The sequence below is a fragment of the Ochotona princeps genome, chromosome 1 (genome assembly GCF_030435755.1).
Source record: "Ochotona princeps isolate mOchPri1 chromosome 1, mOchPri1.hap1, whole genome shotgun sequence".
NCBI lineage: Eukaryota > Metazoa > Chordata > Mammalia > Lagomorpha > Ochotonidae > Ochotona > Ochotona princeps.
In genome coordinates this window covers 51,390,180-51,400,333 of record NC_080832.1, presented here as the reverse complement: position 1 = coordinate 51,400,333, position 10,154 = coordinate 51,390,180, and the positions used below count along the sequence as shown (strand labels likewise).

General features: G+C 46.8%; 1 protein-coding gene across 1 annotated transcript; it reads left to right on the top strand.

Annotated features, from left to right (window-relative positions):
* Positions 1-319: 319 nt before the first annotated feature.
* On the top strand, positions 320-6,996 carry GTF3C6 (general transcription factor IIIC subunit 6). Its single transcript, XM_012925573.2, has 6 exons — positions 320-606; positions 913-993; positions 1,435-1,498; positions 1,712-1,756; positions 3,814-3,930; positions 6,667-6,996. Exons 1-6 carry the CDS (start codon positions 502-504, stop codon positions 6,966-6,968), a joined length of 714 nt encoding a protein of 237 aa, XP_012781027.2. The 5' UTR covers positions 320-501; the 3' UTR covers positions 6,969-6,996.
* The last annotated feature ends 3,158 nt before the right edge of the window (positions 6,997-10,154 follow it).

Genomic DNA, 10,154 nt, shown 5'->3' with positions numbered 1-10,154 from the left:
TGGGGAGTGAATCATTGGACGAAAGATCTTCCTCTCTGTCTCTCCTCCTCTCTCTGTATATCTGACTTTGTAACACAAATAAATAAATCTTAAAAAAAAAAAAAACCCTACTGGCCTCTTCCACATTTGGGTAGTGAACAGGCAAATGGGAGATCTTGCCCCTCTCTCTGTTAACTCTTTCAAGTAGGTCTTTTTTTTTTTTTAAGTAAAGAATTTCTGTCTAACAAATGCAGCTGCGATCCACCCAACGGCTCGCTGCTCCCGTCCCCCTACAGAGCAGGTCCTCCCCACACCTCAGCTGCCCCCAGCCGAGAACTCCGCGCTCGTTGAGGGTCGCACGCCAGTGAAGCCCCGCCCCAGCCGACGCCAGCCAGGAGGACGCCGGGCCGGGATCCTAACCTCGGACCGCGGCAGCCGCCATCTCGCGTCCTGGCAGCAGCGGTTTGCGCCTGCCGGGAGCGGAGCCTTAGGGAACCCGCCGAGCTGCTGCCCGGACCCAAGATGGCGGCTCGGTCGGGCACGACGAGTGACGCGGGTGTGAGGAGGAGCGCGACCATGGCGGCGACCGGCCGGCGGCGTCAGGAGGACGCTGTTGAGGAAGAAGAGGTCGTATGCGTTGCGCCGAGTCAAACCTTGGCCGCTTCTCAGTTTCAGGGATGGCCGCGCAGGTTGCGTGCGGGAAGGGAGTTCGGGACCCGGGCCGGCATGAGCGAGGCTCGGCCGCACGTCCCTGGCGTCCTGCCCTGGGCGCGGAGCTGCCTCAGCCCCGACTTAGATGGGGAAGACCCTGCCTTAGGCCGCCACCGTCACTTAGGACCTGGCTCAACTCGGGGCCCAGTTTCACAATTTGGAGCTTGTGTGGCTGAGGGTCTTTTGCTGCCACGTTAGCATGTTTACTCTTTGGTCCAACAGGAGCAGTTGGTGCTGGTGGAATTGTCAGGAATTATGGACTCGGACTTTCTCTCCAAGTGTGAAAATAAATGCAAGATTTTGGTGAGTCTTCTGGAGTTGGGGGATTGTAGCTTTGCTTCCGTGGACAGTAAGAATGAATGGTCCAGGAACCGGCATAATGGCTTGCACTTTACAAAGAGGGCGCTTCTCAGGGGTCCTTGCAGGTAGCCCAGAGGGGAACATGCTCAACTTGAATTGGGTGTCTTGAGTGTGTGGCTGCAGACAGATAAAGGCATGGAAGAGGTAACATGTTGGACCAATCTCCTGGCTTTTGGCCCCAAACTGGAAGAGGATACTGAGTATCACAGACTCTGTTCCCCAGCTGGAATGAAGTGGCACTGAGCAAGGAGCCTTAGTGCAGTTGACTTTGGAAGTTGCTAGAAGGAGATGCTCCAGAAGTTCTGCCTTGTGACAGGTGTTTCCGGGTTGGTTTTGAAGGCTTTTTCTGATGATAGTTTTGTTTGTTCCCTTATTCTGTTGTAGGGGATTGATACCGAGAGGCCCATCCTGCAGGTGGACCGCTATGTCTTTGCTGGGGAGTATGAAGGTTAGAAGGATATTGGGTAGATGAAGTTTCTTTCTTTTGAATTTAACTTTTAATTTGCGTGTTTCTTTTTTAAACAGATTGAAAATAGCTCATAGATACAGTACATAATGATATTCTGTCCTTCCCTGCCTCCCTCTGCTGTGCCCCTTGAAATATGTCTTTCAGAGTGATACCTCTTTGAGCTCAACCAGCTGTCTTCACTTTTTCCTGCAGACACTCTTGGGACCTGTGTTATATTTGAAGAAAATGTGGAAAATGGTATGTGATTGCTAGACTTCTTCATTTAATTTGTTTTTGAAGATTTATTTATTTATTTTTTTATTACAAAGTCAGACATACAGAGAGAGGAGGAGAGGCAGAGAGGAAGATCTTCCGTCCGATGATTCAATCCTCAAATGAGCCGCAATGGCCGGTGCACGCCAACCCGATGCCGGGAACCAGGAACCTCCTCCAGGTCTCCCACGTGGGTGCAGTGTCCCAATGCATTGGGCCATCCTCGACTGCTTTCCCAGGCCACAAGCAGGGAGCTGGATGGGAAGTGGAGCTGCCGGGATTAGAACCGGCGCCCATATGGGATCCTGGTGCGTTCAAGGCGAGGACTTTAGCCCCTAGGCCACGCCACCGGGCCCAGACTTCTTCATTTAATTTTATTAGAAAGGCAGATGTACAGAGAGGAGGAGAGACAGAGAGGAAGATCTTCTGTTCCATGTTCACTTCCCAAGTGGCCTCAACGGCCAGAGCTGCACCAATCCGAAGCCAGGATCCAGGATTAGAACTGGCACCCATATGGGATCCTGGCGTTTGCAAGGTGAGAACTTTAGCCGCTAGGCCATGCTGCTGGACCCCTTTTCTTTTTTTAATTTTTATCTTTTTAATCTTTTTTCTTTTATTTTGTTAATTTTTAAAATTGGAAAGTCAGATGTACAGAGAGGAGAGACAGAGAAGAAGATCTTCCATCTGTTGATTAGTTCCCCAAGCAGCCGCAACAGCCGGAATTGAGCCAGTCCGAAGTCAGGAGTTTGGAACCTCCTCTAGGTCTCCTGCACGGGTGCAGGGTCCCAAGGCCCCAGGCCACCCTTGATTACTTTCCCAGGCCATAAGCAGGGAGCTGTATGGGAAGTGGGGGCCACTGGGATTAGAACCAGCGCCCATATGGGTTCTTGGTGTGTGAAAAGTAAAGATTTTAGCTGCTAGGCTACTGCACTGGGTTCTCCGCAAAGTGTTATTTAAAAAAAATATATATATATTTATAGCTCTGGAGGCACAGTTGTGCCATAGCTTGTTGAACCTCTGTTTGTGAAGCTGACATCCCATATTCATCCCATATAGAATGCTAGTTTGCATCACGCCACCCATGTGGTTATCTAAGCTCCTGTGAACGTTCCTGGGAAGGCAGCAGATGATGTCGCTCGCCACCCTGTGGGAGACCCAGATGGAGTTAAGGCTCCTGGCTGCAGCCTTTTTCAGACATCTGGGGGCCGAACCACGAGGTGTTGAAGTCCTGTTTTTCTCCCTCTCCGTCTCTCATTCTACCTTTCAAATAAATAACGCTTAAAGAGATAGATAGCTGTAGTTCATTTTTGTTTCCTGCTCTTTAGTACGCCGTTCTGTGACCCTACCACAATTTATTCTCTAGTTCATGAACATGTTGGTTTTTGCTATTTTCACTAGGAATTATTAATAATATTTATTGGGAGGTTTTTGTATGTCAAGATACTGTTTTGTATCTTTTAAGCCTACATGTTCACCACAGATGCAGTTGAGAGTTAGACAGGAGATAGAGTAACCTGCCAGGTTACCCCCAAATGCCTGCAATGGCCGGGACTGGGGCAGACTGAACACAAGAGCCAGGCACTCAATCTGGGTCTCTCATGGGGTACTCAACTGCTTCAGGCGTTCCCTCTTACTTCTCAGGTACACACTAGCAGGAATGTACGCTCTGCAGCAGACCTGGGACTCAAACCCAGGCACCCCAGTGTGGGATACTGGCAGATTAACTGAGACCAAACAGCTGCTCCAGACACTACTGTAGATGTTGCATGTATTAATTCCTGTAATCCTCCCACGTTCTATTGAATAGATCCCATTGTCTTCAGTTCATACTGAAACTTTGTGTTTGTGTCCCCTGGAGTCAGGCCGTTAGATCTGTCACTTGCCCATGCTTGGAGCAGGATGGTGAGACGCTTTGAATTCGCCATACTTAATGTGTAGTAGTTTAATCTAACTGCTGAAACTAGAATGGTTGGGACTTCATGGCACCGTTATGTTTGATAGGATTACCTGGTGTGATAATTGGTGTTCGTTGCTTGTTCTAGTGGATGCAGATGGCAGTAGCAGAACAGTGCTGAAGTATAAATGCCACACAATGAAGAAGCTCAGCATGACAAGAACTCTGCTGACAGAAAAGAAGGAAGGAGAAGAAGAAAATATAGGTTTGTTCATTTACTTCTCTGGAAATAGGTGATCCAGTATTGGCTTTGACAGGAATGTTTGGGTGCCCGGACATTCTTGTACTTTGTGGTAATGAGTGTAATACTGTTGGTGTAGTACAATGGAGGGCATTCCTTGGCAAGTACCAAGGTGAGAGAGAGAAAGCTCCTGTCTTCTGGTTTACTACCTAAATGTCTGCAGTGGCCAAGGCAGGGCTGATGCTGAAAAGCAGGGAATCAGCATCTCAGTCCAGGTCTGCCACATGGGTGGGAGGAACCCGATCATCTGAGCCAAAATCACTGTCTCCCAGGCCGGGCATTAGTGGGATGCAGAGCCAGGCACTGCGTCTTAATCACTAGGACTGATGCCTCCTTGCCCAAGTACAGATTGAAAATTCAGCTGAATTCTGCTATAGCCACGGACACTGGACATAGAAGAAATTACTGCTTTGTATTGGAAAAGACCATGGGGAGTTTGCCAGATAATCTGATGTGATTTACCAGCCCTGGGGAATTCAGTAGTCTCTCATTCCCTATCCCTCTCTTTAATAAGAACTTCCTTATCAGTGGCACGAATGTTGTGATCACAGTTCTGACACCAAAGGTGTAACCCCAGGGAACTCCCTGGAAACTTACAGCAGCTGCAGCCTTCTTAAGGTGCTCACAGTTGGAAGAAGCTAAATTTCCATGTGGGGAAGAGTCTAGGACCATAATAGTGAGTCCTGGTTTGTTTTTATTTTATTTAAAAGAGAAAGAGCATAAGAGCTACACCTGCACAGACACGTAGACAGAAATCTCCCATCTGCTGGCTCATCCCCCCACAGTGTCTTTTGTGCACTGGCCCTAGAAGTTTCTTGGTCATTTCTGTTGTGCCCTCTTCAGTGTGGGAAGGGACTACACAGCACATGAACCAAAGATCATCAGGACCCTGTTGCAGGCTGGCTGTGGTGACATAACGGCGTTATTCACCTGATGGTAGAGCGAAGTAGACAGGAGTTGTGACCCTTAGCTTCTAGGAACCTACGTGCTAAATGTAATTTACCACTGAAACATGTGGATGGGTGTGACTCAACACATTCATCCTAGTCAAGAATCTGTTATGTTGCAAGTATTATGCTAAGCACCAGGAAAAAATGGTTTCAAGGTTTTGAGCTTGGATGACTAAGACAGTAGTCCAAAAAAATAGAAGTCAGTAGCTACAGGAGAATTGGAATGAAAAGAACTAGTAACTTTTTTTTTAAAGATTTATTTATTTTTATTGGAAAGTCAGATATACAGAGAAGAGGAGGGACAGAGAGGAAGATCTTCTGTCTGATGAATCATTCCCCAAGTGACCGCAATGGCTGGTGCTGTGCCGATCTGAAGCCAGGATCCAGGAACCTCCTCTAGGTCTCCCACGTGGGTGCAGAATCCCAAAGCATTGGGCCGTCCTCGACTGCTTTCCCAGACCACAAGCAGGGAGCTGGATGGGAAGTGGAGCATTCGGGATTAGAACCGGCACCCATATGGGATCCTGGCGCATTCAGGGCGAGGAGGACTTTAGCCGCTAGGCTATGCTGCTGGGCCCAAACTAGTAACTTTTTGACTAAACAGCTGTTTGATAGGAATAACATGAAAATTTGGGACCAGCAGTGAAGAAATTTCCACAAGCAATGGTGGAGGGGTTGGTTATGGCAGAGAATAGGAATAGATGGAGGAGTGAATAAGGTGGCAAGATGGTTGAAGTATTTTAAAGACATCTGAAGGAATTTTGGAGAATAGATAGCTTGAGCTAGCTATTGAGATTTGTGAGGATCCCTTGAAAATATTTAGCTAAAGGGGTAATTAACAGACAAGAAAATGTGACTAGCACTATTAGAGCAACTAAAAAATTTTATTTATTTGGAAGAGTAAAGGAAGGGGAAGTAACAGATCTTCAGTCTACTGGTTTACTCCCCAAATGGCTACAGCAGCTAGGGCTGGGCCAGGCCAAAACCACGAGTCCTGCAGCTCATCTCCCACATGGGTGCAGAGGCCCAATCACTTGGGCTTTTGTCAACTGCCTTCCCAGGCACATGATCAGGGAGCTGGATGGGAAGTGGAGTACCTGGGTCTCAACTCAGGTGGGACTCTAGTGCTGCAGGTAGATGCCTAATTTCCTATGCTACAGCGCCAGCACCTAAAGCAAGTTTTGATTGTGAGAGTTCATTGGGAGATCAGGGCCTTTACTGGGTAAGGAAAAGAATAAACATTTATCACAAGGTAGTTGTTTGGCTTTGTTGGAGAACTGTTTCGTTTAAATTAGAAGTTCCAAGCCAGAATAATCTGGGAGTCCTGACTTGAAAGGTTACAGAGTAGACTCTTCCATCATATTATGAACATTAAATAGCTGAAGAGATAATTATAACAAAGTGACAAGTTTCCTTTAGGGCATGGATTGACTGGGAGAGCTCAGGTGATGTTTCAGGATGAGCTGAGAATCGAACTGGGGCAGGGAGAGGGCATGGGATGGTAAGTGGTAATTGAAGTTGATTATCTATTGATTTTGAGGATGGATAATTGATAAACATTCCAAGATCTCCAGGGAAGATGGAAACGATATGATTCACTCCTGAGCAGTTATAGGCACCCCACTGCTTGGCTTTAATTGGTATTTTATGTTGACATATTTTCATAGGATGAACATTTAAATGAAAGGAAAATATATTTAACTAAAATTTCTTTTCTGTGATGCTCCTTCTGTCATCTCCCTTGAATTAGGCGGCGTGGAATGGCTGCAAATCAAGGACAATGATTTCTCCTTCAGACCCAACATGATCTGTAGCTTCCTGCACGAGCATGAAGAGGAAGAAGCAATAGCTGCAGCCTCAGATAAACCTCCGGAGCTAGAAGAGCAGGAGGTGCAAATGAAAGACAGTTCAGAGCTGATTGCCGAACAGGAGAAGCTGCAGGGCCTGGCAGGGCAGAATTCTGGTCCTTCTGCTGACACCCATTCTTCCCAGAAAAAAGATTCTGGTTTTATGGAAACTCAAGATGCTGCCTTAGAAACCACCCCTAGGTGAAATGTTTCTCCTGACTGGTCATGAACTTTTCTAAGTGTAAAATAATTGGCTGTGTAGCCTTCACTTGTTCACTACAGTGTCTTTGTTGGCAATGTGTAACACTTCCTGACACAGCACAACCATGTCAGGGCATGTACCAGAAGCATTCTGAACTGGATGTGAATTAAAATTTTTTTAAGATATGGTTTAAATCACGTGAGAGCTGCATCTCTGAAGAATGCTTTTACCAAGGTCAGTGCCTGTGTTTTCTGTTGCAGCTGTCAGAAATGATCACAGATACAGTGGCTTGATATAACCCAGATGTGTTGCCCTACAGCCTTGTAGGTTAGAAGTCCAACACAGGTCTTTCCTGGGATAAAATCTAGGTGTTGGCAGGATGATGTTCTTTCTTCTGGAGGCTCTAGGGGAGGTGAATCAGTTTGTTTGCTCTCTTCATTCTTGATTGAGTTCAGGTCTTCGCAGTTGCAGGATTAAGGCTCTGTTTTCCTGTTGTCTGTCAGGTTAGGGCAGTTTTTAGCTTCTAGAAGTTACCCCCGTTTCATGGCTCCTGGCCTGCTTTTCTTCAAAGCCAGCAATGAGGCATCAAGTCATTTTCCCATTGTGAATCTCTCTTGTTACTTCCTCCTTCAACCTATCTCGCAGACCTAGCCTTCTGGCTTCCACTTTTGTTTTAAAAAACATTTATGTTACTTATTTGAAAAGCAGAGTTATGAGGGGAGAGGAAGACAGAGTGAAAGATCTATCTGTTAGTTCACTCCCCAAATGGCTGCAACGGCCAGAGCTGAGCCAACCCAGAGCCAGGAGCCAGGAGCTGCTTCTGGGTCTTCCATGCAGGTGCAAGGGCCCAAGGCTTTGGGTCATCTTTTTTTTCCAGCCACAAATAGGGAACTGGGTGGGAAGTGGAGCAGCCGGAATATGAACCAATGCCCATAGGGGATCCTGGTGCTTGCAATGTGAGTATTTAGCCATTGAGAATTTTTAAGTGCTTTAGGATAAGCATACAATTTCTGGTATTCCAACTATAAGTTCACTCTTTTCTCAGAGTAAAATCACTAAAATTCAACTGTAATATTTGTTTTATGGGGACAATAACCTAGATCTCCTCACTCTAGCTTTTTTTATTTTATAAATTTGATGATAATGTTGCAGATTAAGTTATATGAAGTTGGCATTATTTATTTTGTCATTTGACCAAAACCAGTAATTTCATACAGTTTGAAATACATCACATGTTAATTATATCAGAACTGATGCAGCTATAATTTTTTTTTTAAAGATTGATTTATTTTTATTGGGAAGTCAGATATACAGAGAGGAGAGACAGAGAGGAGAATCTTCTGTCCCAGGATTCACTCCCCAAGCGGCCGCAGTGGCTGGAGCTGTGCCGATCCGAAGCCAGGAGCCAGGAGCTCTTCCGAGTCTCCCATGCAGGTGCAGGGTCCCAAGGCTTTGGACCACCCTCTGCTGCTTTCCCAGGCCACAAGCAGGGAGCTGGATGGGAAGTGGAGCCCCTGGGAATAAATTGGTGCCCTTATGGGATGGTAGTGCTGGAAAGTGGAGATTTAGCCAGTTGAGCCAACACACTGGCCCTTCCAACCTCTATTTCTGTAACCAAATTTCCTACTCTTGAGTTCCACGCTTGCCTTCCTCTTAAAGGTCACTTGCTTGGTGGTGGTGTGGTGAGGAGGGCTGGGAGGACAAGACAGTTCAACCCAGATACAAAATTAAGCAAAAACATTGTTACTGTTAAGGCTGTTTCCTAGCCATGAAATGCTATAAGAACCCTCTCTGATTATTATTATTTTTAAATATTTTATTTATTTTTATTACAGTCAGATATACAGAGAGGAGGAGAGACAGAGAGGAAGATCTTCCATCCGATGATTCACTCCCCAAGTGAGCCGCAACAGGCCGATGCGCGCCGATCCGATGCCGGGAACCTGGAACCTCTTCCAGGTCTCCCACGCGGGTTCGTGATCCCAAAGCTTTGGGCCGTCCTCGACTGCTTTCCCAGGCCACAAGCAGGGAGCTGGATGGGAAGTGGAGCTGCCGGGATTCGAACCGGCGCCCATATGGGATCCCGGGGCATTCAAGGCGAGGACCTTAGCTGCTAGGCCATGCCGCCGGGCCCTGATTATTATTATTTTAAAATCTGTTATGCCAGGACTGTTGTGATGTCCAAGTGGCGAAATCCTTGCTTCGCATGCGTCAGGATCCTGTATTGGTGCTGGTTTGTGTCCCAGCCATTCCATTTTCCTTCTAGCTCCCTGCTTGTGGCCTCAGAAAGCAGTCAAGGACAGCCCAAAGCCGTGGGATCCTGCACCCACACACGAGATCTGGAAGCTCTTGGCTCCTGGCTTCTGATTGGCTCATCTTTGGCCACTGCGGTCACTTGGGGAGAAGACCTTTCTCTGTGTCTCTCTTCTCTCTGTAAATCTGCCTTTCAAAGAAAAATATAACAATTTTAAAAAATCTATTATGCCATTGATAGGAAGCTTCTGTTTCTCCTGTTGCTGTCAGTATTTCGTTGTCACATCAGATGTGAGGTTTTCTCCCCCTTAGTCGATTCATTTTACTGTTGGGTATCAGTCGGGTGTTTTGTAACTCAGATCTGACATTGTTGTCCACCTGGAATTGCCATCAGATCCTGCAAATAGAGAGCTCTTAGTTCCATAGGACTGTTCCCCGCTGCCTACCTGCTGGTTCTGAAGTGGCGGGTCCCTTTTGGCTACACATGGGATGGGCCCATAACCCCCTCTTCAGGTTTAACGATTTACTAGAACCCCTCACAGAACGCAGGAAAGAACTCAGAAAGGTCTACGTACTAGATTACTGCAAAGAGATGCGATTCAGGAGCAGCCTTGTGGAAGAGCTGTGTAGGCAAAGGTGTCGGAAAAGCAGGCCAGAACTTCCACCAGTGCAATCTCTCCAACCTAGCAGCTCTCCAAACCCTATCATAGTGGGCTTTTTTCTTTTTTTAAGATTGATTTATTTGCAAGGCAGTGTTAGAGATGGAGAGACAGAGATCTTCTATCCATTGGTTCACTCCTCAAATGGCCCCAACAACATGGGCTGGATTAGGCTAAAGCCACAAATTTCCCCCAGGTCTCCCACTTCGGTGCAGGGGTCCAAGCACTTGGTCCATTGCTTTCCTGGGGACATTAGTGGAAGGATGGATCAGCAGTG

What these genes read in the sequence shown, in the direction of transcription:
- GTF3C6 (XM_012925573.2), top strand. Translation starts at nt 502, where the DNA reads ATGGCGGCTCGGTCGGGCACGACGAGTGACGCGGGTGTGAGGAGGAGC. An exon ending in CTTTGCTGGGGAGTATGAAG is followed by an intron (nt 1,499 to 1,711) that starts GTTAGAAGGATA and finishes TTTTTCCTGCAG; the next exon opens with ACACTCTTGGGACCTGTGTT. An exon ending in TGAAGAAAATGTGGAAAATG is followed by an intron (nt 1,757 to 3,813) that starts GTATGTGATTGC and finishes TGCTTGTTCTAG; the next exon opens with TGGATGCAGATGGCAGTAGC.